The 27,803-nt window shown below is 41.8% G+C and overlaps 1 protein-coding gene across 2 annotated transcripts; it reads left to right on the top strand.

Moving 5' to 3' along the window:
• The first annotated feature begins 14,839 nt into the window (after positions 1-14,839).
• On the top strand, positions 14,840-27,370 carry BZW1 (basic leucine zipper and W2 domains 1). Of its 2 annotated transcripts, XM_003253910.4 has the most exons (12): positions 14,840-15,263; positions 16,469-16,542; positions 18,607-18,783; positions 18,933-19,027; positions 19,858-19,923; positions 20,640-20,775; positions 21,503-21,612; positions 21,752-21,922; positions 22,280-22,426; positions 23,508-23,646; positions 24,708-24,830; positions 25,684-27,370. In XM_003253910.4, exons 2-12 carry the CDS (start codon positions 16,479-16,481, stop codon positions 25,713-25,715), a joined length of 1,260 nt encoding a protein of 419 aa, XP_003253958.1. In that variant the 5' UTR covers positions 14,840-15,263; positions 16,469-16,478; the 3' UTR covers positions 25,716-27,370. The 2 variants fall into 2 exon arrangements, with proteins under 2 accessions (XP_003253958.1, XP_030659430.1); XM_030803570.1 differs by lacking the exons at positions 14,840-15,263; positions 16,469-16,542; positions 18,933-19,027 and having other exon boundaries at positions 18,706-18,789.
• The last annotated feature ends 433 nt before the right edge of the window (positions 27,371-27,803 follow it).

Genomic DNA, 27,803 nt, shown 5'->3' on the forward strand with positions numbered 1-27,803 from the left:
TGAAAATTAACACTTTATCTGCCTCATAGATTTGAGTAGGCAAATAGCAAAAAGATAAGCTTTCTAATTTGTAAGATGTCAAAAGGAAGTCAAAAAAATTAGTCAGAAATAGTTGGAGACAGAAAATAATGGAATTTTCTCAGTCCCGCCACACAACCCTGAAAGTCAGTGTTAAGACGTCACCGAGTACAAAGCAATAGTGTTCTTTCCTTTGCCTAGCCACAGCAGGACAGGCTCCCCTGTGCTCCTGTAACTTCACATTTAGATGATTTTACTGGCTAGCTATTGGTCTTGTTCCAAACCATTCCGCACTTCACTGCCAAGATAATCTTTCTCAACATCTGTAACCACCCACTGTCACTGGGTAAAAGAGTTGCATTCAATAGGACAGTTTATTCTTCCAAAAGGGACTTTACTGTCATCTGTAAAGTGGTCACCTGTTGTTTTTATCTGACTGCTGTCTCTTCCTTTGGGAAATTATCCATCCTCCACTCCATGTGTTCCAAACAAGCTGCTGGGAAAGGAATGAAATAAGCTGGGTTAGAGTCTCTCCTGAGAGATAGGCTCTTGCGCAAGGTACACAAGCTAAAGGGCCACTGTAGCAGGTCGCCTGGATGGCCACAGTGAGTCCACAAGCTTCTGCTGCTGAGCTCCTCAGAAGTGCCCTCGTTCCTGCGCCTCGTTCTTCAGCTCCGCCCTCAATCCTGTGACCTACCCGGCACCTTTCCAGTAGTCAGTTTCCTAGGGTTGCTGCAACACATTATCACAAGCTGGGTGGCTTCAGTATGTATTCTCTCACAGTTCTGGAGGCTAGAAGTCCAAAGTCAAGGTGCTGGCAGGGCCATGGGTTCTCAGGAAGAATCCTTTCTCGCCTCTTTGGGCAGCTCCTGCTGTTCCTTATGGCTGCATCACCCCAACCTCTGCCTCCATCATCTCATTGCCTTCTTCCCAGTGTATCTGTATCCAAATCCTCTCCTTTCTCATAAAAACACCAGTCATTGGGCCGGACGTGGTGGCTCATGCCTGTAATCTCAGCACTTTGGGAGGCCGAGGTGGGCAGATCACGAGGTCAGGAGTTTGAGACCAGCCTAGCCAACATGGTGAAACCCTGTCTCTACTAAAAATACAAAAATTAGCCAGGCGTGGTGGTGGGCACCTGTAGTCCCAGGTACTCAGGAGGCTGAGGCAGGAGAATTGCTTGAACCTGGGAGGTGGAGGTTGCAGTGAGCCGAGATCGTGCCATTGCACTCCAGCCTGGGCGACAAGAGCAAGGCCTGTCTCAAAAAAAAAAAAAAACAAACAAACAAACAAAAAAAACACCAGTCATTGGATTTAGGGCCCATCTTAATCCAGTAAGACCTCATCTTAGCTTAATTAATTATACTTGCAAAGACTTTATTTTCAAATAAGGCCACTTCTGAGGTTCCAGGTAGACATGAATTTGGGGAGACGCTATCCAACCCACTCTACCAATAAACCTTGCTGAGGCTAATGGATAGTTTTGGGGTAGAAGTGACCCTCTCTCCTTTATGCCCCTATTGTGTCTGGTTCTTACATAACACACAATCGATTTGTCTGCGTGTGCATCCTTTCTTTCTAGATGAGCCACTGACTGATGACAGGGATTGTGTTTTACTCATCTCTTACCACAGAGTCTATCTCAAACTGATACTTACATATGTTTGATTAAGGAAGAGCCAATGAATGTGCTCTATGACAACAAAAGTACAGATGAAACCTACACTGTGTAACTCAGATACCCATGAGCCAGGAGATCTAAGGAAGGTAAAAAGAAAGAACCTACAGTTATTTGACAAAGAAACCAGGCTTCACTTTTTTTTGGATATAAATCTGCTGGAGCCACTATTTATTTTACTTGCATGTATTAACCAAAATTTTCCAAAACTTGGAAACAATGCAAAAAGAAACAAAAATACTGTGAGACGTTTCTTTTCTTTTAGAAACAGGGTCTCACTCTGTCACCCAGGCTGGAGTGCCCTAGTACAATCATGGCTCACTGCAGCCTCAAACTTCTGGGCTCAAGCAATCATCCCATCTTGGCCTCCAGAGTAGCTAGGACTACAGGAGTGTGCCACCAGGCCTGGCTAACTTTTTAATGTTTTGTAGAGACGGGATCTCCCAATATTGCCCAGGCTGATTTCAAACTCCTGGCCTCAAGCGAACCTCCCCCCTCAGATAACTTGTCAATGTTATCCTCCAGCACTGTCTAATAAACCCATTACAGAGTAATTTGACACTCTAGGGCTGCCCTGTCTATATGGTAGCCACCAGCCACATGTGGCTATGTACATTTAATTTTTAATAATTTAAATAAAAAATTCAGCCCTAGTTTCCTTAGCTACGTTTCAAGTACTGTATTCAGTAACCACATGCAGCTACTGGGTACCCTATTAAACAGCACAGAAAAGACCAGTATCCACCACTCCAGAAAGTTATATAGATGGGTTTGCTCTAGGGAAATGTAACTTTATATATCTGCCATTTATTGGGGCCCAGACCACATTAGATCATGTGGTATGTAGAATGACAGTATGCCAAAGACATCCATGTCCTAATCCCTAGAACCTATGACTATGTTAGGTTATATGGCAAAGGGAAATGAATATTGCAGATGGAATTAGGTTTGCTAATCAGGTATCCTTAGAATAAAGAGATTATTCTGGCTTATTTCAATAGGCCCTATGTAATCACAAGAATCCTTAAATGTGGCTGGGGGCAGTGGCTCACGCCTGTAATCCCAACACTTTGGGAGGCCGAGGTGGGCAGATCACGAGGTCAGGAGATTGAGACCATCCTGGCTAACATGGTGAAACCCCGTCTCTACTAAAAATACAAAAAATTAGCCGGGCATGGGGGCGGGTGCCTGTAGTCCCAGCTACTTGGGAGGCTGAGGCAAGAGAATGGCATGAACCCGGGAGGCGGAGCTTGCAGTGAGCTGAGACTGTGCCACTGCACTCCAGCCTGGGCAACAGAGCAAGACTCCATCTCAAATAAAAAAGAATCCTTAAATGTGGAAAAGGGAGGCAGGAGAGTTGGTATTAGAGTAGCTGGCTTTAAAGATGTCAGGGGCCACAAGCCAAGGAACACAGGCAGTCTCTGGAAGCTGGCAAAGGTGATGAAACACATTCTCACCTAGAGTCTCCGAGTAGAATGCAGCCCTGCCGACACCTTGATTTTAGCCCAGTGAGACCCATTTTGGAATTCTGACCTTCAGAACTGTAAGATAATAAATTCGTGTTGTTTTATGCCACCAGGTTTAGGATAAGTTGTTGTAGCTGTAATAGGAAATAATACAGGTGTTAACTTGCAAAACATTGATAAATTACAAAGAATTGCTGTATAGTTGAAAAGAAATCCCCCAAGGTTTCAGTTTTATTGCCCTTAGGACATTAACCAGTTTTGTTTTGTTGTTTATTTGGGGTTTTTTCCCCTAATCTGCAACCTTATTCTGATGTTTTTTTCCATATTGGTTTCTCACATCTTCCTTTGAACTTGCTTTATTACACTTGCTCCCTCATTGACTGTATCTTTGAAATCTGCTCACTACATAGTGTATAGGAGTCACTATATATTGTACAGCTTTAAGGTCACAAGTGGTTTTTGGTTCCATGAATGAATCGTACAGTGGTGAAGTCTGGGACTTTAGTGTACCCATCACCCAAACAGTGTACATTGTACCTAATAGGTAGTTTTTCATCCTTCACCCCTCTCCCACTCTCCCTCCTTGGTTTATATGCTTAAAGTTAGATGCTGACACGCGGCCAACAAAGGAAAAACAAACACACACAGGACTCTAAGGTTCTTCCGTATGTAAGAAGAGCCTACATAATTTATACAGCGATTAACCTGATGAATATAGTTTATTTACAATTTAAACTAATAAATTTCATATTCTACAACACATATAATCTATTGACTAAATGTAACTAATGATGAACCTCCATACAAACAACCCCACTAAAAAGTGGGCAAAGGACATAGACACTTCTCAAAAGACATACAAGTGGCCAAAAAGCATATGAAAAACAGCTCAATATCACTGATTAGAGAAATGCAAATCGAAACCACAATGAGATACCATCTCACACCAGTCAGAATAGCTATTATTAAAAACTCAAAAAATAACAGATGCTGGCAAGGTTGCAGAAAAAAGGGAATGCTTACACACTCTTGGTGGGAGTGTAAATTAGTCAACCATTGTGGAAAGCAGTGTGATGATTCCTCAAAGAGCTAAAAACAGAACTACCATTTGACCCAGCAATCCCATTACATTCCCAAAGGAATATAAATCATTCCACCATAAAGATGCATGCACACAAATGTTCACTGCAGCACTATTCACAATAGCAAAGACATGGAATCAACCTAATACCTGATATGGTCTGGCTTTGTGTCCCCACCCACATCTCATCTCAAATTGTAATCCCCACGTGTTGGAAGAGGGGCCTGGTGGGAGGTAATTGGATCATGGGGTAGATTTCCCTCTTGCTGTTCTGTTGATAGTGAATTCTCATGAGATCTGGTTGTTTGAAAGTGTGTAGCACCTCCCCCTTTGTGCTCTCTCTCTCCTGCTGCCATGTAAGATGTGCCTTGCTTCCCCTTTGCCTTCTGCCATGATTGTAAATTTCCTGTGGCCTCCTAGCCATGCTTCCTATTATACAGCCTACAGCACTGTGAGTCAATTAAACCTCTTTTCTTCATAAATTACCCAATCTCGGGTAGTTCTTTATAGTAGTGTGAGAACAGACTAATACAATTCCCATCAATGAGAGACTGAATAAGAAACTGTGGTATATATACACCATGGAATACTATGCAGCAATAAAAAAAGAACAAGATCATGTCTTTTGCAGGAACATGAAGGGAGCTGGAGGCCATTATCCTTAGCAAACTAATGCAGGAAGAGAAAACCAAATACTGCATGTTCTCACTTATAAGTGGGAGCTAAATGATGAGAACTCATGGACACAAATAGGGGAACAATAGACACTGGGGCCTACTTGAGGGTGGAGGGTTGGAAGAGGGAGAGAATCGGAAAAAATAACTATTAGGTACTAGGCGTACCACCTGGATGACAAAATAACCTGTACAACAAAGCCCTATGATATGCATTTACCTATATAACAAACCTGCACATGGGCCCCCTCAACCTAAAATAAAAGTTTAAAAACATACAAACAACAAAGACCACAAAATAAAAAGTGTTGGCCAGGACATGGAGAAATTGGAACACTTGTGTACTGCTGATGGGAATGTAAAATGGTACAGCTGCAGTGGAAAACAGTATGGTAGTTCCTCAAAAATCAAAAATTAGATTGCCCAATGATTCAGCAACTCCATTTCTTTTTTCTTTTTTTTTCTTTTTTTTTTTGCCCCGGGATGAAGTCTTGTTCTATGGCCCAGGCTGGAGTGCAATGGCACAATCTTGGCTCACTGCAACCTCCAGCTCCCAGGTTCAAGCAATTCTCCTACCTCAGCCTCCCAAGTAGCTGGGATTACAAGCACACGCCACCACGCCTGGCTAATTTTTGTATTTTTAGTAAAAACAGGATTTCATCATGTTGGCCAGGCTGGTCTCGAACTCCTAACCTCTTGATCTGCCTGCCTCAGCCCCCCAAAGTGCTGGGATTACAGGCATGAGCCACCGTGCCTGGCCAGCAATTCCATCTCTTTTATGTTTATGGCAAAAGAATGGAAAGCAAGGTCTCAATAAGATATTTATATACCCATGTTCACAGCAGCATTTTTCACAATAGCTAAAACGTGGAAGCAACCCAAGTGTCCATCAATGAAGGAATGGATAAGGAAAATGTGGTATATATTATACAAATAATAGCCTTCCAAAGGAAGGAAATTCTGACACAAGCTACAACATAGATGAACCTTGAGGAACCTTGCTAAATGAAATAAGCCAGTCACAAAAAGACAAATACTGTATGATTCCACTTATGTGAAAACCTTAAAGTAGTAAAATCAGAGAGACAGAAAATGGAATAGTGGTTGCCAAGCATGTGGGGAAGGAGAATCAGAGTTATTGTTTAACGGGTATAAAACTTGTTTTGCAAGATGAAAAGAGCTACAGAGATAGATGGTGGTGATAGTTGTACATTATAGATATATTTAATAACACTGAACTGTACATTTAAAAATGGTTAAAATGGTAAAGTTTAGGTTATGTATGTTTACCACAATAAAAAAAATTGAAAAAAAAATGATAAACTTTCTTTTCCTTTTAGTAAATATAACAAGAACAGAGCCTGTACCGATTTAGTTAAGACTTTTTTCCATTTCTTTGGTTTCTTTGTTCCTTGTGCTCAAGAACTTGTTGGAATGTAAATGTCCTGCAAGCTTATCCAGATAAGTATCATGAAAATATATTCCTCCCAAGGCCTCTCAAACACCATTGTTACCAATAGTTAATTTATATTTTTATCCAAAAAGTAAATAAATCAAAGTTTGGGAGCTCATTTTTCAATCTCCACAAGTTGCTCATAATCCATAAAAATTGAGGAAATACACACACACACACACATACACATACAGACACACACAGTCCAATCCTCTTCTCCTTGGCCCTAATGCTCTTCTTCCCACTCCTAAATTATCTATCCCTGGAAGAAGCAAGAGTAGATCTATGAGAACCACTTAAGGAGCTTTTTCAAAATTCCCACATCCTGCTGCCCACCCCTACCCTATCCTGATATACCACCCAAAGGGGCAATGCCAGAATCTGGGTACTTTTTTGTTTTGGGGTTTTTTTTGGAACAGGGTCTTAGTTTGTCACCCAGGCTGGAGTGCACTGGCACCACCATAGCTCACTGCAGCCTCAAACTCTTGGGCTCAAGCAACCCTTCTGCCTCAGCCTCCTGTGTAACTAGGATTACAGGTGCACACCACCATGCCCAGCTGATTTTTTTATTTTTAGTAGAGATGGAGTCTCACCATGTTGCCCATGCTGGTCTTGAACTCTTGACCTCAAGTGATCCTCCTGCCTTGGCCTCCCAATGTTCTGGGATTACAGGTGTGAGCCACTGCACCTGGCCTAATCTGGGTAGTTTAAGGATCCATAGAGGGAAGAGAAAGAAAAGCAAGTATACAAAAAGCAGATTGTTGGAGGGTTACATTGACTTAGTTGAAATGGAATCCAACAGGGTCTTATCCTCCAGCTCACCAATGCTTCCCTTCCCCAGAGTAATTTTTCTATAATATTGACAGTCTGCTGGTATCATATAGATAATCTCTAGTGGTCTCCACTACTGACCAGATTGTCACACAGTGATCTCAGGCAATTAGGCAATTGATGAACAGAGCAATTGGCAGGTCCTCTTCATAAATATCCACAGCCCCCACTAAAAGTTAAAGGTAGGTCAAACATCTCAAATGACAGATTCACTCTGAGTGGACACAACAGCCTGACAGCAGAATCATCTACCCTTCTGGGAGGAGAGTACTGAGAACCAATAGCAATCCACACCTGGAGGCTGCTGCCAGCATCGCTTGCTGGATTCCTCCACCTTCCTCGGATGAGGTTCATAGAGCAAGTGTAAACGTTCTAACCAACCACGTATCTTATTTCTAACATCCACTATACCAAGGAACAAAACCTTAAAATGGACTCTTGGAAAATTACTTGAAATGTGTAGGTAACCAATTTTGAAGTGTGGATTCATGATTTGGATTCATCAAATGCTAATTAACTACACCTAGAGTGCAAGTTGACGCTACCTAGGATATAGAAAAAAGTTAACTTATATTTAAATACATCATATAGTTTACACTAAATTTCTTAAGCATTTTAAAGTGAATTATCACATAGAAAGCAGAACATAGGTGAAGACCAAACTCCTTAGGATGGGCTCTTAGCGCTTCTCAAGCTAACCCCCTCTTCATCTTTGCCATCCCTGTACCAACATACACATACACAGATACAGAAACACCCTACACCACACACGGCAAGCGGCTCCCTGCTCTAGAATGTGACAGCTACATTTCAGCCTGCTCCACATGCTGCTCCTACCTCCCTCTTCCCCATCTGACCAACCTCTTCTCTTCTGCCAAGACCTACTTCAAATGCTTCCTATTCAAAATCTTTTGGGAACCCCTTCCTTCTCAACGCTGTGGAGTTGGTCACTCCCTTTTCCATATTCTAATAGCACCTTATATAACACATTTGTGATGGTATTACCATGTCCCTCACTGGACAGTTCATGTCACAACACCATGACTGTCTTTGGGCCTCCATTACAGCACACCAGGCACATAAGGAAAAGCAGAGTCTTTCCTAAAGAGTTCTCACCAAAAGCATTTCTCAAAGGCAATTAAATCTGTTGCTTGTACATTGGTCTTCCTAGGCAAGAAATTCTTAAAATTTCTGAAGTCATGAAACCCCAATGTTCTTAATGTTATTTTATAGCCCATTTTACCTGGTAATATGGTTTGGAGGTTTCTCACCTCCCAAATCTCATGTTGAATGTATTTCCCAATGTTGGAGGTGGGGGCTGGTGGGAGGTGATTGGATCATGCAGGCAGATCCCTCATGAGTGCTTTAGCACCATCCCTTTGGTAATAAGTAAGTTCTCACTCTGAATTCCCGTGAGATCTGGTTGTTTAAAAGTGTGTGGCACCTCCCACCTCACTCACACTTGCTCCCACTCTATGTGATGTCCCTGCTCCCACTTCACTTTCTGCCATGATTGTAAATTTCCCAAAGCCCTCACCCGAAAGCAAATGCTGGGGCCACACTGGCACAGCCTGCAGAACCATAAGCCAATTAAACCTCTTTTCTTTATAAATTACGCAGCCTCAGGTATTTCTTCTTCTTCTTTGTTTTTCTGAAACAGAGTCTCGCTCTGTTGGCCAGGCTGGAGTGCAGTGGCGTGATCTCAGCTCACTGCAACCTCTACCTCCTGAATTCAAGCGATTCTTCTACCTCAGCCTCCCCAGTAGCTGGAACTACAGGTGCGTGCCACCACGCCTGGCTAATTTTTTGTATTTTCAATAGAGACGGGGTTTCACCGTGTTAGCCAGGATGGTCTCCATCTCCTGACCTCGTGATCCGCCGGCCTTTGCCTCCCAAAGTGCTGGGATTACAGGCGTGAGCCACCACGCCCGGCCTCAGGTATTTCTTTATAGAAACACAAGAAAAGCCTAACATGCTTAGGTTCTGAAAGTTCTTTGTGGAATTTAGGTATTGAAAAATGTGAGTTGAATTCAAAGCACAGGTATAGAGAACTAATACAGAATTTCATTTTAGCACTTACTATAACTAGTCACCTAGTGCTAAGAATCTCTGTGCTGGGCAAGCCTTATTGCACAATGTTCTCTGATGCTAAAGCCATCTATACGGTTAAGTTCTGGAAAATGAAACTGCTTTTTTAAAGAAAACTAATTTTATCCCAGAAAGATCTGGGAAATCCTCCAAGACTGCTTTTTAAGAGTAGGACCTGAAATGTATCATTAGAAAAAAGGTTCCACTTTTTCTTATCAGATAAATTGACATTAAGTTTACTTAATGGTAGTCCATGGCCTTGTTCTGGAAGACTAATAATCATCAATTCTATCTATAGTTAGCTTACTTTGAAAGCAAGGCAGCCTTACTTTTTCACAAAGTTTCTGTGAAGAATTATAAAATGCATGTGAAAATATTTTGTAAACAGTAACATACTCTATAAATTTAAGGTCTACTGTGACCACTCTATTACTACTAATAGTAGTACATACCAAGTAATAGCAGTAGTACTACTAATAATAGCAATAAGGCAGTGATTAAGTTCTATTTAGTTTAGTTGCTTTTCCATCTTAGATAAAAACTTTCCATCAGCTGGGCATGGCAGCTCACACCTGTAATCCCAGCACTTTGGGAGGCTGAGGCAGGTGGATCACTTGAGGTCAGGAGTTTGAGACCAGCCTGGCCAACATGGTGAAACCCCGTCTCTACTAAAAATACAAAAATTAGCCAGGAGTGGTGGCACGCACCTGTAATCCTAGCTACTCGGGAGGCTGAGGCATGAGAATCACTTGCACCCGGGAGGCGGAGGTTGCAGTGAGTGGAGATCGCACCACTGCACTCCAGCCTGGGCAACAGAGAGAGACTGTCTCAAAAAAAAAAAAAAAAAAAAAATTCCATCACACTGAAGCTCCCAAAACATGAAATGTAGGTTTTAAAAAAGACATCAAAGAAAGATGGTCATCTAAATATGCCAAAGTAACAGTTATGCATTGGAGATAATTTTCCAACACAGAGATGTTTGGATCTGGCGTCCTTAGTAACATTTGCTTTTTTTTTTTTTTTTTTTGAGACAGAGTCTCGCTCTGTCGCCCAGGCTGGAGTGCAGTGCCGCAATCTTGGCTCACTGCAAGCTCTGCCTCCTGGGTTCACGCCATTCTCCTGCCTCAGCCTCCCGAGTAGCTGGGACTACAGGCACCCGCCACCACGCCTGGCTAATTTGTATTTTTTAGTAGAGACGGGGTTTCACCGTGTTAGCCAAGATGGTCTCGATCTCCTGACCTCGTGATCTGCCTGCCTCGGCCTCCCAAAGTGCTGGGATTACAGGCATGAGCCACTGCGTCCGGCCTCTTAGTAACATTTCTTAATCTTCAGTTCTGCAGTAATATTCTATGAGATATGAACTATTAATAATAAGCAATACACAGTTTTTTCTAAACAATCCTATAGCTAACATACCACATGCCGTCATACTGTTCTCTTGTTGGTTTTTATTTTGCTTTGTTTTAATGAATGTCTTGAATGCTATATAACTTAGAATGCACATATTTAAATCACCCCAAATATCACTTAATTGGCAACTCCAAACTATATTCTGAATAAGCACTTTACAGGAGCAAAGAGTTTTCACCTTAACCTGTCATTATTCTGATGTTGAGAGGGGAGAGAGAGAAACAGAAAATGCAGGTATGCCAAATTTCTTGAATCCCTAAGCCTCCCAATTATTTCGGCCTATTCAAAAATCGAGGCCAGGTGTGGTGGCTCACGCCTATAATCCCAACATTTTGAGAGGCAGAGGTGGGAGGATTGCTTAAGCCCATGAGTTGGAGGTCAGTCTGGGCAACATAACCAGATCCTGTCTCTATTTAAAAAAAAACAAAAAAAAACTAAAATCTAAATAATAGAGTGTGTTTGCTAAAAGAGGGTATTTATTTAACAAATACTACTAAAATGTTAATGTAACTAAGCAATGCTGATTTTTATCTTGATCATGTCAAATATTACTAATAATTATAACTATTAAAATAATTCTGTGAGGAAGTAAAAGAAATGGTATATATGAGATATGTAGCAAGTGAATGATATTTAACACATTTTTTACCTAAAATGAAATTATTTAAAAGCTCATTGTACCTCAAAGCTTTTTCATTGTAAAAATTTGGTGGAGCCTATGAAAATACTTCTGGCCACACATACATACATAAATAGATGCATACATATATAGGTGTGTGTATCTAGAAGTATTTCATATACATATGCTACAATATTTAAGTCAGGTTCATAGGATGTTCTATAAGCTTCTACAAGACTCAAAGCATAGGAATACACACTTCCCCCAGCTCTTTTTCCAAGGGTAACAATGTGCTTCTCAAAACAGGCCCTTGACATTCTTCTAGTTGTTAGGAATAAAAACCTATTGTTACTTGCTTTTGAAAAAGAAACACTTAGGTATCCATTTCTATCAATGAAGTTAAAAGCAGTATCACATTCACATGTTGCACTTAGCACCTTTTTAAGTAGTTCAAAATTTTTAAATCCAAAAGTACTAAGGGGGATTCACAGCAATGGCAGAGTGAAGAGATCAGCATATCCTTTTTCCCAAAACCACCATAAAACTGGGCAAGGCTAGGCGTGGTGATTCACACCTATAATCTTAGCACTTTGGGAGGCTGAGGCGGGAGGCTCACCTAAGGCCAGGAGTTTGAGACCAGAGTGGGCAACAAAGCAAAACCCCACCATTACCAAAAAAAAAAAAAAAAAACATTTAGCAGACTCAGTGGCTCATGCCTGTAGTCCCAATTACAAAGAAGGAATATGTTCACATCCATGACTAAGAAAGGCTTATGGGAAAAAAGCAGTAGTTGAGATGAGGCTCGAAACAATAAGTGGGATTTTGACAGTGGAAAATGAGGGAAGGACATCTCAAGAAAGGTCAAGACAAGATGTGTCCTGTCTGACCAAAGCATAGAGTTCAATTGTTTGGAACCTTTTCCTACCATAATACAATTCACAAACATTTCCCCTGCTAGCTGCACGGTGCCTATTCCCATGGGTGCACTCAAAAGCAGAGAAAAGATAAGTGGCAAGGCGTGGTCTGTAATCCCAACACTTCAGGAGGCCAAGGTGGGAGGATTATTTGAGGCCAGGAGTTCAGGAAAACCTTTAATCCACTTTACATTTTAAAGAAAATAATCTGCTTACTTTAATATCATTTTTAGTCAAAAATCGTTTGCTACATACCCCACAATGATGGTATTAACAGGTTAAGAACCACAAATGTGGCCGGGCGCGGTGGCTCACGCTTGTAATCCCAGCACTTTGGGAGGCCGAGGCGGGCGGATCACGAGGTCAGGAGATCGAGACCACGGTGAAACCCCGACTCTACTAAAAATACAAAAAATTAGCCGGGCGTGGTGGCGGGCGCCTGTAGTCCCAGCTACTCGGAGAGGCTGAGGCAGGAGAACGGCGTGAACCCGGGAGGCGGAGCTTGCAGCTTGCAGTGAGCCGAGATTGCGCCACTGCACTCCAGCCTGGGCGACAGAGCGAGACTCCGTCTCAAAAAAAAAAAAAAAAAAAAAAAAAAAAAAGAACCACAAATGTGATGGGAAGTAAAGGTGAAAAACATTGGTCAGAGCAATCCCTGAGTATAAACAGAGGCATTTAAACAGTGAAGAGAAATGATTCAGGTTGCAGTTGAGAAGAGTGCTCTGGAAATGTTGAGAAAGGGGATAGTACAGTTAGGAAGTTATTGCAGAAGTCCCATTTAGTTAGGGGTAATAGATGCCTAAATCAAGATGGTACTGGGGAAAGATGATACAATTTTAAAACGTGGCAAAGATAGAAGATAAGCTCTGTGAGGCCATAGGCCTAACATGTCACTATCTCTACTGGTCTCTAGCTGAATAAATATTTGTTGAATGAATAAATAAATAAGATCTTGGCGGTAAGGCGGTGCATTATAATGGTGAAGCCAGACTGCTTGGGTTCAACTGGAGCTCTTCCACCTACTAGCTCTATGATCTTAGACAAGTTACCTGACTTCGATGCCTCGGCTTTTCCATCTGTAAAATGGGACTAATAATAGTGTCTAGATTACAGGGTAGTTTTCAGGATCAAATGGGGTTACTACATAAAGTGCATAGAAAAGGGCCTGATACATACAGGGACATATTAGTTATCATTTTTATTTGTGAAACGTTGTCCTTTAACAGAACTTCAGATGTGAAAAATACAGTTCTAGGGGAAGAGCAATCGACAGCACTGACAGTGTTAAATTAGCCATGAAGTGAAGATGCCAGATAGTGTGGACTGGGGCCTTGGGAGAAAGGATGGGGCTAGACACTTAGAGATCTGACTCCGGCCACTTCCCTCTGCTCCCCACAGCCCTCCCAGTCACACTAGCTTCTTGCAGTTCCTCCAACAGATCAGCTTCCTGCCTCCTTCCCACTGCTGTTGTCTCAACTTGGAAGGGTATAGAGCCTGGATTTAACAAGTATTTGCTTAATGATTCAGTAGATGATCTTGGAACTCTTTTAAGTGGAGTAAATGTTAAATCCTTGAGAATGTATGAGACTGCCATGGAAGAAAGTATCCAGAAAGAAAAGGTGTCAGCACATTAAAGAAGAGTCAGCAAATACCGTGCAAAGGCACATTCAGAACTTAACCAGGATAGCTGGAGCCAGGATTCAAGGAGAGAGGTAGGTAACATTCAATGCTCAGAGGAGGCAAAGAGGGTGAAGAATGAAAGAATCACTGGGTTTGGCAACAATTTCAGGAGCGAACGCTGAGAAAGTAATTTTCCATGAAGTTGCGGGGGGTGGGGGGGTAGAGGTCAGATAGTTAATTAAGGAAAAGAAGTCAACAAACTATTTTATCAAAAGGTTTAGGGAAGAGAAGCCACTCGCCTCCTGCCAGAGAGTGAGAAAGCAACTAGAGAGAAGTAAACTACGGTACAGTGTATAAAAACATGGGGCTACATCCTAGAGGCGCTGTGCATCTCTATCTGCACAGAGTTTTGTCACGTCCACAGTGCTTTTCACACGCACTATCTAATCTGATCGTACCCCAGCTCCCTGATGATACAGCCTCTAACTGAGGGGTTCTCAAGGTGTGGACCAGCAGCAGCATCATCGAGAACTTGTTGGAAATGCACATTCATGGGTTCCACACCAGGCCTACAGAATGAGAAACTACGGGTGGGGCCCAGCAGTCTGTTATAACAAGTCCTCCAAGGGATTCTGGTGCTCTCCAAGCCCCCATAGCCACCACACTCGGGAGACAACCGCTGCAGGGCGCGGGGACAGCGGTTGGAGGACAGAATTTCCCCTTCTCAATCTTCGGCCTGTGTCCTCTTCGCTCTTAAGGGAGGCAGTGAACAATGAGACAGCCCCTCAGAGCAAAGTCGCCCCGCAGGGGACTCAGCTGGAGCGAGCTCCGCCCATCCCGGCCAGGGCGGAGGCGAGGTGTGGCTTCCTTCCCCAAGCCACGCCCCCATGCCCGCCCCCGGCCTTCGCCCCCGCACGACCCAAGCACCCCGCCCTCGGGCCTCGACTTCCGGTGCTGGAGGAGGGGGCCGGCGGGGAGGAACTCCAGGAGGACGCGTCCAACTTCGAGACCGGCGGGGGTCGGCTCCGCTCTTCCAACCCCTCCGTGTGTGAAGAGGGCGAACAACGCAGCGGGAGAAGAAAAATAAGCTACTCTAGGACAAGTGTCCAGGCGACGTGGAACCCAGTAAGGGAATAAAGAAGCCTTGAAACGTCTCTCCCCTCCCCTATCCCGGTCCCTCACCCTAATCCGCGCGGAATAGAAAAGGCGGAAGCGCCAGTCCACGATCAGGGCGGGGCCCGAGGGGGGGGGGTGGGGCAAGGGGAAGAAATCTCGCGATATGAGAGCGGTCCGGGCGGGGGTGGCACCTCTCCCTCCTCCTCCTGGCGTTAGTTCCGGTCGCAGAGGAGACACCGCCGCAGTTGCCGCTACATCGGGGATTTCTGGCTCTTTCCTCTTCGCCTTAAATTCGGTGAGACGCGGCGCCCCGCTCACCCTGGGCAGACGCGCGGGTCGTGGACGCTGGGCAGAGGGAGAGGGAGGCGGCGGGCTGGATGCGGCCCGGCTTGGATGGGCCCGAACGGAGGTCGCCTCTTGAGGCCGGGCCGGATCCAGGGCCTGAAAGGCCGCCGCTTCGGCAGGAGGCCGAGGGGCGGCGGCGGCCCGGGTCGGGAAGTGGGGTCCGGGTGCGCGCCGCGGCGCTTGCGGCGAAGGCAGTGGCCGAGGCGGGCTCCCTCTGGGCCGTGCCCGGCCTGGCTAACAAAGCCGCCGCGGCCTCTGTTGTGTGATGTACGCGTGGGGGCTTCCGGCGGGCGGGGCGGAGGGGCTGCCACCACCACTGCGGCCGCCGCCTCCGCCGCTGCTTTCGCTGGAGGGCGGGCGGATGTACGGGGCGGCTGGGACCCCAGCGCAAAGCGCCTCAGTGCCTGTGGTCCGCTCGCTGCGGCGGCTGCCACCGCAGGCAACAGGGTCAGTGGAGAAAGAGCCGCGGGACCCTACGGCGCCCCGCTGTGGCCAGTGCGGTCCTGGGCGGGAAGCGGGTGATCTGTGGCTCGGGCGGGAGGCATGGGAAGGGTGTGGATTGGGAGACACGTTCCCGGGGAGGAGGCTGGGACTGTGGGATATGGGCGAAGGAGACTGAGCTGGCTGTTAGTTTTGCAGGCCTGAGTGGTGCAAGGCGGCCGCTGTTGCGGTCACAGGCATGACCTAGGGTAGGATGGTGCTGCCCGTAACCAGGCCTGTCAGAAGAAGGGGTTCACCTTTTGACAGTGTTTTAGAATTGGCATACACATTTTGGATGCCTCCTGACTGTGGTGGTAATCTCTCTTTGCGTTCTGCGATGCTTAGTGGTCGTGGAAGAGGTAAGTGAATGTAAAGAGGAACGTGGAGGAAACTGAACAATTAGGTTTATGATGGGTGATCACTGTAGCACTACAATGTCGCTTAAAAGTGTAGTTCACAGCACTAATTTGAAGGGTTTCTCGTAGAGAGAAATGCAGATTTTGACGTACATTTGATTCAAGCGAAGGTAATTCTTTGTGCCTGCACCGGGTATAATTGCCAAGCTGAGAGTGCGTGTTCCATTTGATTCATATGTGACTAGACTAAGGTTTGATGTTTTGTTTTAAAAATTAATATTATGGCACTGATATTAAGGCTTTATTTTTCCTTTCCTAGGGTGTCTTTTATGAATAATCAAAAGCAGCAAAAGCCAACGCTATCAGGCCAGCGTTTTAAAACTAGAAAAAGAGGTAAATATTTATGTTTTAATGCCTCTCTTCAAACCTCCAGAATATCTTGTGTATCTTGCCTCCTCTGACAGGCACTTGCATAGTACTAAAGCCTCAAGCGAAGACACCAGAAAGAAACTTGAATTTCTCGTTGACTGCCATTTCATATACACCTTTAATATTTCTACTGCTTTACTGCTCAAGCCTTAATTTTTAGTATCAATATATCTCTAAGCCGGTTAGTGAATCTTCTTTTTAGTGTGAAGGTAAAATACTTTCTAAAAATAAAAATAAGGGCTCTGTTTTCACTAGCAAGCAGTCTGATTTAAGCAAACTTAAATGAGCAAAAATGTTAATTTATAAAAGGAGAACTCCTAATGTAGTCACCCAGATTTTGTGAAGTTTTGTGAGAGAAAACTCAGACTTCACCCATGGAAGTTAATTGTGGAACAGGATTCACATTGTAATGTCTTTTGAAATACAGACTTAGTAGGAAAAGTATTAGAATTATATTACTATTTTTTTTGCATTAGTGTGTACTTAGGTGAATATTGAATTCTGTAGCAAAGGGCTGTGCTAGTGATACAAAGCTAAATAAGATGTAGTCTCAGATATATTTTTACTGTTTTTGGTCAAAAGCATATTAACCTTGTTTTACAGGTGGTTTTGAGGAAATGAAGAACTGGGTCAGCTACTAGTTATAAGTTGTGTTTTTCTTTTTCTACCTTAAGTAGCAGACATTTTGAGATATATATTGTAGAATTTTAAAATCACTAATCATAGGCTGTCTGTCCCCTTGTAGTAGTGGTGGGGAGACCAAAGTGTGATTTGATTCTAATCTTTGCAGATTCATTTAGATTTAGCTGGTAAATTTTCTTAAGGAGCAGTAGTTGTAAACTAGAACAGTTTGGCAATAAAATAGGAAAGTGTATCTCTTGAATATGTGGGTTACTGATGTTACCTTGATACAAATAATAGCAAGTAGCTTTATCATTCTTATTATTAATTAGCATCAGGGAGAGATGTGACTTCCCTAGTTCCAGATAGAGATAATTCGTGGCCTGGCTGTTGATGGTTAGGGTACTGGGTAGGGTATACAACAATCCCTGTCTGGGACTGAGGGAGTCTCCAGACACAAGACTTTCAGTGCTAATACCAGGAAAGTGCTGGGCACACAGAGGTGTTTGTCACCCTAGTACTGTGTGAAAAATTAAGATGTCATCTAGCCTAGACTGGGAAAGCAAAACCTTACTATGGAGTGTGTGAAAGCAACTCAGTAGAGGTCAGGTATGTGCACAAGGCTGTGGTCTGGGAGCTTTCTATTTTATTCATGTCATTTAGTATTTACAACAACTTTATGGGATAGGTACTATTGTTATCCCCATTTTACAGTAAGGGAATTCTGGCATGGCAAATGAGACTATTTGCTCGAATTCAGATGGTTAAATGGTGATGAGGATTTGAATCAGGCAGTTTAACTCCAGAGCCCATGCTCTGAACTACTACACAATATAGTCTCTTGATTATTTCATTTCTCTGACTCTCAGTTTTCCTTCTGAATAATGGGGGGAAAAATCTGCCTCACAAGGTTGTTAACAGGATTAAAGCAAATGGTTAATATAGTTTCTGTCATATTGGGTGCTCATTAAATGTACTTTCTAAAGCTCACCTTCATAAATGCCAAAGGATTGGTTCAATTTTTTTGTTTGTTTAATATTATGGACATTTAAGGAAAAGGATCAATAGCCCCAGTGTCTGGACAAAACCCAAAGGAATAAAATTTACCTGTTAGCAGATGGCCTAAACTTTGGAAAAGCCAAGAGGCAGTAGGAGGGTGTTCCTAGTAGAAATTGCCTCATGGCAGTAGGAACACAAGACACTAGCACATTTAGATCACTTGTGAAATTATTTGAAAAGTTGCACAATTCTTGTGAGTGTGCCATCTTGTCTTGCACTTGCAGAGGGGAAACATGCAAAGTATGTGAATTTAATCTAACTTATTTAACATCTTCATAAGGTGATAGTTTTGTGGCATTTTGGTAAATCTTTTAAAACTAAATGTTTTGGGTCCCCTGTCCCCCCCAGATGAAAAAGAGAGGTTTGACCCTACTCAGTTTCAAGACTGTATTATTCAAGGCTTAACCGAAACCGGTACTGATTTGGAAGCAGTAGCTAAGTTTCTTGATGCTTCTGGAGCAAAACTTGATTACCGTCGATATGCAGAAACACTCTTTGACATTCTGGTGGCTGGTGGAATGCTGGGTAAGTGTCTGCGGTTTGTGGGCTTAATAATTTAGAAAGGTACAATATATGGAGATTATGGAGAATCTAGAATATGAACTATTTGGCAAACTTGTTAAAATGGAGTGATTTTTTTGGTTGTGTTGTATTTTGATTTTATCCAACTGTAGCCCCAGGTGGTACACTGGCAGATGACATGATGCGTACAGATGTCTGCGTGTTTGCAGCCCAAGAAGATCTAGAAACCATGCAGGCATTTGCTCAGGTAAATGAGACTTTACATAATTGTTTTCAGTTAGCTACTATCCATGTGGTATATTTGAGGAATATTCCACTTTTAAGAGTTGTGGTTAGAAAGTTGAAGGAATTTGATTTTAAATTTTAGGGATACTGTTCTTGGTGCAACGGGATGAATTAGAAACTTAAGGTGTATTAAGGCGAACAAAATAGGGAAAAATGAAATTAACTCTTCTGTTCCTATTTGTCCTGAAATTACTCAATTTTTAAGAAAAATGTCAAGCTGAAAAAGTCAGTTTCGTATTGTGATTTCTTATTTATTTGAGTTGTGAGCTGATTAGCTCATTGGAAAGTTTCATATGTGGTTATGTTTGTATTACTGTAAGCAAAGAATTAAAGTACATCTAACCTGGACATTGTTATGTGTCACTAGGAATTCTTCTCAAGCTGGTTTAAGCAGCTCATAAAGTTTTTTTTTTTTTTTTTTTTTTTTTTGAGACGGAGTCTTGCTCTGTCACCCAGGCTGGAGTGCAGTGGCGCGATCTCGACTCACTGCAAGCTCCGCCTCCCGGGTCCACGCCATTCTCCTGCCTCAGCCTCTCCGAGTAGCTGGGACTACAGGTGCCTGCCACCACGCCCGGCTAATTTTTTGTATTTTTAGTAGAGACGGGGTTTCACCGTGGTCTCGATCTCTGACTTCGTGATCCGCCCGCCTCAGCCTCCCAAAGTGCTGGGATTACAAGCGTGAGCCACCGCGCCCGGCCTAGCAGCTCATAAACTTACATCCAGTGAAAGGTTTACTGCTTTGGTATTCTAGAAATATATAAAGTTACTGAATTCATTTAATGTTCTTCGTAGGTTTTTAACAAGTTAATCAGGCGCTACAAATACCTGGAGAAAGGTTTTGAAGATGAAGTAAAAAAGGTATGAGTGATAATGTACTTTGTGGAAAAGAAAAAAATAGGGTCAGAAAGAGGAATGTTAAATCCTAATTCTGCCACAGATTTGGAGTAATTTTGCTTGTTTGTTTGGATTGTTTTTTGAGACAGAGCCTCACTCTGTGTCCCAGGCTGGGAGTGCAGTGGCTCAGTCTCAGCTCACTGCAGCCTTCGCCTCCCGGGTTCAAGCGATTCTCGTGCCTCAGCCTCCCGAGTAGCTGGGATTACAAGCATGTGCCACCATGCCTGGCTAATTTTCTATTTTTAGTAGAGACAGGGTTTCACCATGTTGGCTAGGCTGGCCTTGAACTCCTGGCCTCAAGTGATCTTCCCTCAGCCTCCCAAAGTGCTGGGGTTATAGGTGTGAGCCAACACGCCTGGCTCAATATTGCATATAGATGCCCAGAAAACCTGATATGTTTATCAAGCACCAGGCACTGTTCTAATGATACTAATTCACTTAATATTTATAAAAACCCTGTGAGGCAAGTTTTTATTATCCACATTTTACATGTGAGGTGCAGAGGTTGAGTAACTTGCCCAAGATCATTCAGCTAATGAGTATTATAACTTAAATATAAACTTGGATGGTTAGATCCCAGAGCCCATGTATTGAACCAGTAGCCAGTATAACATGCCTTACTGTTTCTCTTATTGTAATGCAATTGCTGTTTTAACCCTTAACTGTTTTACTTTTTACAGCTGCTGCTGTTCTTAAAGGGTTTTTCAGAGTCGGAGAGGAACAAGCTGGCTATGTTGACTGGTGTTCTTCTGGCTAATGGAACACTTAATGCATCCATTCTTAATAGCCTTTATAATGAGAATTTGGTTAAAGAAGGTAATCAGCCTTAAAGGATGGTCTTTAGTTGACTCAGAGTGGGGTGGATAAGAGCATGGTTTACTGTTCATAGATGTGACATCTGTGAAAGTCTTCGTTTATTAACCAGCCATAAATTTAATAAGTTCAGTCTAATTCACTAGACATTTAATGAGTACCTTTGGCATCCAGGTTTAATGGCTTTCTTTAGGCATACAACAGATACCCAGATTTAGACAAAATATTGTTATATGTAATGAAAATAAAATGAGAAATGCTGTGGGAACCCCAGAAGAGATAAATACCAATTGGGAGACTTGGAGAAGGTGACGTTTGGGGAAAATATCAAGCTGGAAGGGAAAATCAATTCCCTGTTTGGCTCCAATTGTCAGATTATTCTCTACAGTAATTTTTTTTGAAGCTTTTTTTTAAAAACTGCTTACAGTAGTGAGTATTTAAGTTGCCTTACTGTAATTCTCACAACAGCCTTGTCAAATGTAGAGACTGTTGCCCTCAATTTATACTTTGGAAAACACTTTAAGTAACTTGGCCAAGAATATACAATTTGCAAGTGGTAGACTAGGGAAATTGGAGAAGTGATAAACTGTGGCCCAGGAAAGTTCAGGGTTAAGTTTGTGAGGAAAGTCAGTAATCCCATGTGATTCAACTATGAAGGGAAGGATATAGGGGGTACAGTGATTGAAACCAGGGAAGGTACTTCTGTTAAGTAAGCTATTTTCTTTTACAGGAGTTTCAGCAGCTTTTGCTGTGAAGCTCTTTAAATCATGGATAAATGAAAAAGATATCAATGCAGTAGCTGCAAGTCTTCGGAAAGTCAGCATGGATAACAGACTGATGGTTGGTAACTTTTTTCTTTCTTCCCATTCTTGCCAACAGATGTAAATGAGAGAAATTTCTCATTTTTAAGACTGTGAAAAGAAAGTGTTTTTCTTAATCTTATTTAAAGAAAGTTTAACCAGATAAATTCTTCTTTTAGGAACTCTTTCCTGCCAACAAGCAAAGTGTTGAACACTTCACGAAGTATTTTACTGAGGCAGGCTTGAAAGAGCTTTCAGAATATGTTCGGAATCAGCAAACCATTGGAGCTCGTAAGGAGCTCCAGAAAGAACTTCAAGAACAGATGTCCCGTGGTGATCCGTTTAAGGATGTAAGTTTTAGTTTAAACCATCTTTTTATGGCTAAGCTTCTGGCATAGAGATTTTCACTAATTTGAGGAACTTACTTCACCAGGATGAGATTAATAGTAACAGGATGTTATACTGGAACTTTGCCTCATTCTTTTGCATATGCTTCTTCAGTGCCTGACCGAGGCCCAGAAATATAAGAGACTGGAGCTCAGGGCACCTTTCAGTTCTAAAGGTCTCTTTTTATATGTAGTACACATGTGGTTGCCAGTTGCATGGAAAGGGAGTTGTTACGTTTTTGTTAAAGGTCTAAACTTGATGCGTGAAGTATGTACATAATCAAAACTGACTTCTGTTACTAAATTTGGATTCTTTTGCAGATAATTTTATACGTCAAGGAGGAGATGAAAAAAAACAACATCCCAGAACCAGTTGTCATTGGAATAGTCTGGTCAAGTGTAATGAGCACTGTGGAATGGAACAAAAAAGAGGAGCTTGTAGCAGAGCAAGCCATCAAGCACTTGAAGGTATTAGAACTATGCCTTGACAAAACAAACTATTCTACTTTTACGTGGTGATAAGTGAATTGTGACTATACTTTTCTAAGAGGATTTATCACATCCTGTGATTCCTGGGGATGGCCCACCAGTAAATAGACAAATAGTAACATTAACTATTGATGATAATGCTCTGAATTGGGCTGTGGTTCACAGGTTAAAAACAAGAATATGGCCTGGCCAGGCACAATGGCTCATGCCTGTAAACCCAGCACTTTGGGAGGCTGGGGCAGGAGGATTGAGGATTGCTTGAGCTCAGTTTAAGACGTGCCTGGGCAACATAGTGAGACCTCATCTCTACTAAAAATCACAAAAAATAGCCAGTCATGGTGGCGCATGCCTGTAGTCCCAACTACTCAGGAGGCTGAGGTGGAGGATCGCTTGAGCCCTGGAGATCAAGACTATAGTAAGCTTATGATGGCTTTGTCAGACAAAGCCTGGGTGACAGGGTGAGATCCTGCCTCAAAAAAAAAGAACATGATGAAAAGGAACTTAAGCTTGTAATTAGATGTTTGCTTTTGAAGGGGGTATTGGAAATTTTTTTCCCCTCTCTAAAAGACTAATATTGTTTGACATTTATTTGGACTACTTGGTATAGTACTGTTTATTTTACTTAGATTTTCTGCCTTTTTTTTTTTTTTTTTTTTTTTTTTTTTTTTGAAATAGTCTCACTCTGTCACCCAGGCTAGAGTGCAGTGATGTGATCTCAGCTCACTGCAGCCTCCATCTCCTGGGTTCAAGCAATTCTGCCTCCTCGGCCTCCCAAGTAGTGCCTGGCTAATTTTTGTATTTTTAGTAGAGATGAGGTTTTACCATGTTGGCCAGGCTGGTCTCGAACTCCTGACCTCAAGTGATCCATCCACCTTGGCCTCCCAAAGTGCTGGGATTACAGACGTGAGCCACTGTGCCCAGCCTATTTTTTAAATTTCTGGTAAATAAGTTACAGTTTGCAGTGATTATAAAAGATGAGTTAAGTTCTGTATTGTAGGAGTTTTGCAACGGATGGTTATTTGTAATGAATGATTAAATCTTTTCTCTGTTCCTTTGAAAGCAATACAGCCCTCTACTTGCTGCCTTTACTACTCAAGGTCAGTCTGAGCTGACTCTGTTACTGAAGATTCAGGAGTATTGCTATGACAACATTCATTTCATGAAAGCCTTCCAGAAAATAGTGGTGCTTTTTTATAAAGGTAATTTAGATTTTGAATTTTGTAAATAACACTTAATAAAAATCCTTGTAAACACAAAATGATCCAAATGATGAGTTATCTGGACATCAGCTCCCTGAAATATTTTACTTCTAGTTATGAGTCACCTCTGATTAAATTGGGTGCTTTTTATTGCACTGATACTTGTTTAAAACATCTCTAAACCCAATTCACAAGTTGAAGTATGAAATCTAAAGCCATGATTACGCATCCTCAAACTTTGCCTCCTATACTCTAACTAGGTATACATTCCCAAAGTTCAGCTAGGTGTGGTGGCTCATACTTGTGACCCCAACACTGTGGGAACCTGAGGCGGGAGGATTGCTTGAGCCCAGGAGTTCAAGACCGGCCTGGACTACATAAGGAGACCTCATCTCTACAAAAAAATTTAAAAATTAGGCAGGGAATGGTGGCGTAAGCCTGTGGTCCCAGCAACTCAGAAGGCTGAGGTAGGAGGATCACTTGAGCCTAGGAGGTCAAGGCTGCAGTGAACCATGATTGTGCCACTGTACTCCAGCAGCCTAGGCAACAAGTGAGACCCTGTTTAAAAAAACAAAAATCCCCAGGTCCCTTTTCCAGACAGTCTAGTGTTAGCTATGTAGTCATAGCTCTAGAGTCTTCAGCCTGTGTGAATCCTGCTTCTGTTCATCTTACTCCCCGACCCAGTGTTGACTTTCCATAGTCCTTCAAGACCAGTTCAGAGTGCTTCTATAGCAACCCCAATTTCAGTTATATTGTTCCCTTTTCTCTTGATCCCAATTTTAGAAACCTGGTCTAAAGTGGCTAGTAAAGACAAGATCTCTGTTGGGAGAAAATCCATTGCAGTTGGTCATAACACTTTGAAATTCTGCACTAATCAGACCAGCCTTGATCCCGTTGAGTATAGTTGATAATGCGCACGTGCATTATTCTCTCCTCCAGTTCTCATGGATGTTTTTAACTTTTGAGCAGTTTGTTAAGCAGGCATTTGCACATTAGGTGGTGGTTCTAACTCTCAGTAGAGTATATTAAAACTCCCCTAATGCAGTGAGTTTTCTTTCCAGCTGAAGTCCTGAGCGAAGAGCCCATTTTGAAGTGGTATAAAGATGCACATGTTGCGAAGGGGAAGAGTGTTTTCCTTGAGCAGATGAAAAAGTTTGTAGAATGGCTCAAAAATGCTGAAGAAGGTAAGGATTTTCCTCTGTGTGGTTTGTTTGGTAAAGCTAATTTTAATATGGCCATAATATATCTTCACACATGCTTCCTTCTTTCTGATTCCACTTTGTACCTGGAGTCGAGATTTTTGTTAACTTACAAGGCAGGTGGCGAAAGCTAGAGTTTAATTATTATAGTATATTTATGGCTCAGCCATAATAGTAAATGTTCTTAGTGAAATGGAAAATTTTGAGAATATTTAATGTTTATAAATTTGTGGATTTCTTTTTTTTTACTTTTTTTTTTTTAAATTAAAAATGTAGAGATGGTCTCACTATGTTGCCGACACTGGTCCTGAACTCCTGGGCTCAAGCAGCCCTCCTGCCTCAGCCTCACAAAGTACAGGGATTGCAAATGTGACTGCACCCAGCCAAATGTTGGGATTTCCAAGTGAATGCTTTTGAATATCTGCCTCATGTAAATAGGTTATTAATAAAACTCCTTAATAGCTTCAAAGTTATATGGAGGCTGGGTGTGGTGGCTCACGCCTGTAATCCTAGCACTTTGGGAGGCTGAGGCAGTCAGGTCACTTGAGGCCAGGAGTTGGAGGCCAGCCTGGACAACATGGGAAACCCTGTCTCTACTAAAAATTAAAAAATTAGCCAGTTTTGGTGGTGGGTGCCTGTAGTCCCAGCTACTCAGGAAACTGAAGTGGGAGGATCACTTGAACCCGGGAGGCAGAGGTTGCAGTGAGCCAAGAGGGTGCCACTGCATTCCAGCCTGTGGGACAGAGGGAGACTCTATCTTAAAGAAGCTTCAAAGTTATAAATGGGAACTTTTGCCTTCTGATGTATAATGTTTGACTGCTTTTTTCCCCTTTTCTAGAATCTGAATCTGAAGCTGAAGAAGGTGACTGAATTTTGAAACTACACCCTCAGTAAAGCAAACAGGAGTTGTAGATAAAATGTCATGTCTCATGTGTCCTGGTTCTTACATCTTCCTACCTCCCTGTATCAAGCATGATATAAGGGCTTTCATGGCAAATTTTATTTTAACTGTTTCTATGGTTGCTGGAAATGTTGGGTTTAGTTTCTAAAACCATGTTTTAAGTAGCTACAGGAGCTATAGATTTGAATCTAATGTTGCATTAGTCTTTTCAGTTATCTTCTACCTCCTGTATTTTCTACTGTAATAATGTAATTTAAGGCCTTCCACAATGAACAGTTCACTTTATTCCCTGGGTTTTCTATAAACAGTTTTCAAGATATGATTTGGTTAAAAAATAATTTGTTACAAAAATTCTGTTTGCAAATTAAACTGGAAAAGTATCCAAAGTCTCAAAAGGCAATGATTTGTGTGATAATATGGCATGCCCGGAGCCCTGCTCATCAATGAAAAACCCATATGTAATAATCAAATTCATTTAACATGAATCTTGAGTATGTGGACCATTGCTTGCATGTTAACTTTTTTTTTTTTTTTTTTTTTTTTTTTGCGTTTTTAACTCCAGATGTCCTAAAGCTCAATTGTTTGGTCTCTGGTTTTCATCCGTAGAGAAGCCATGGAGAACAGACTTGAAAAGTTTAGGAGATCATAATGTGGCAGAGGCGGTGGGAAGAAGAAAGTTGAGCTTTTTCCCCTTGAGAAACTTCTGCGTTTAGTTTGTATCTTTCCAGGCAAAACAAATGGGTATTCTTTTCATACAACCATTTTCAAATGAACCTTAGAAAAAGTCTTAACATTTAAGGTATTTTATGCACAGAATACACTTAGATTGATAGGAAAGAACTCGTAATGGAGTTTGAGTAAAGAAAATGACTGATGTACTAAACCCAGTAAAAATTGTTGAAAATCTTAAAGGTCAGCATGTTCTAATTGGGAATCTAGATATAGCTTAGATTTCCTGTTGGCTTAGAGTATTTGCTATAACAAATGAAGTGCAATGACAATTATATATTCCTACTCGGTCATACTGGACTGGCTTTGTTCTCTTAACATACTCAGTAATGACTCAAGCCTCTGGCTATTAACATACCCTAGTTGCCGTTTTTTAATTGCCATGAGCCAAATACTTGGTATACAATTGATCCATTTATTTTAATGGCTGCCTTTTCATTTTCATCTTTTCTTGCTGCTACCCATCTATGTATGTAGTCATTGGGGGGAAAATGTAGCCACATTTTTTATGGGAAGACTTTGTGTTAAAAGTGAACAATTTGAAGGTTTTTAACTGGTGCAACTAGCCTGGAATAATGCCACCAGAGACTGAGTGGAAATCGCCCCTTTTGAAGGTGCCATTCTTATGAGCCAAAAGTTTGTCATGTAAAAGTTCATTTTGAGGGAATAACATGTAATATAATTTGAAATAAAGGTATAGTAACCTTAAAAAGAACATTATAACTGATTGTTGTGAATGGGGTGAATTTGTTAAATGAGTAACTTTGATAAAGTTTTTCATGCACAGGCAAAATGTATTCACTAGATTTCTATGTAGTGATCTGCTTTTACTTTGTAATTTGTAGTTCTCAAAAGACTTTTTTTTAAAAAAAATAAAGTCCATACTTAGGCTTTATACATCAGTCTTTTTTTTTTTTAATTCCATGTTAATACCTAGTGGTATTGTATGTTGTGTGTTCAGATGTCTTTACTATATCTGTATACCATTAAGTAATAATTAGACTCCCAAACTGTAAACCACCTACACAGAATTCTGATGTAGCTAAAACTACATTAATATTTCTACAACCAATTCAATGCATGTTTCTTCCATACAAAGTGTGCCATTTTATACTGTGTATAGTGAAAAAGTGTGTCATCTTCCAGAACTACATTATAATCTTTGAGCGTAGTTTGTTTCTTCATGACACAGTAGTGTTTACTTAGTACAATATTATAGTAAGTGGATATCACTTGTGACAGTAATAGTGTAAAGAAAGGGAATGCTTTATAAAAGGACTGCAGAGTCCATTCCTTATAAAAAGATTCCATTCTGAATCTTAAGTGGT

The sequence above is a fragment of the Nomascus leucogenys genome, chromosome 22a, assembly GCF_006542625.1.
Source record: "Nomascus leucogenys isolate Asia chromosome 22a, Asia_NLE_v1, whole genome shotgun sequence".
NCBI classification, from domain to species: domain Eukaryota; kingdom Metazoa; phylum Chordata; class Mammalia; order Primates; family Hylobatidae; genus Nomascus; species Nomascus leucogenys.

Excerpts from the sequence above, each read along its gene's own strand:
- BZW1 (XM_003253910.4), top strand. The coding sequence starts at position 16,479 with ATGAATAATCAAAAGCAGCAAAAGCCAACGCTATCAGGCCAGCGTTTT. Across the intron at positions 16,543-18,606 it reads TTTTAAAACTAGAAAAAGAG|ATGAAAAAGAGAGGTTTGAC; the intron begins GTAAATATTTAT and ends TGTCCCCCCCAG. Across the intron at positions 18,784-18,932 it reads GGTGGCTGGTGGAATGCTGG|CCCCAGGTGGTACACTGGCA; the intron begins GTAAGTGTCTGC and ends ATCCAACTGTAG.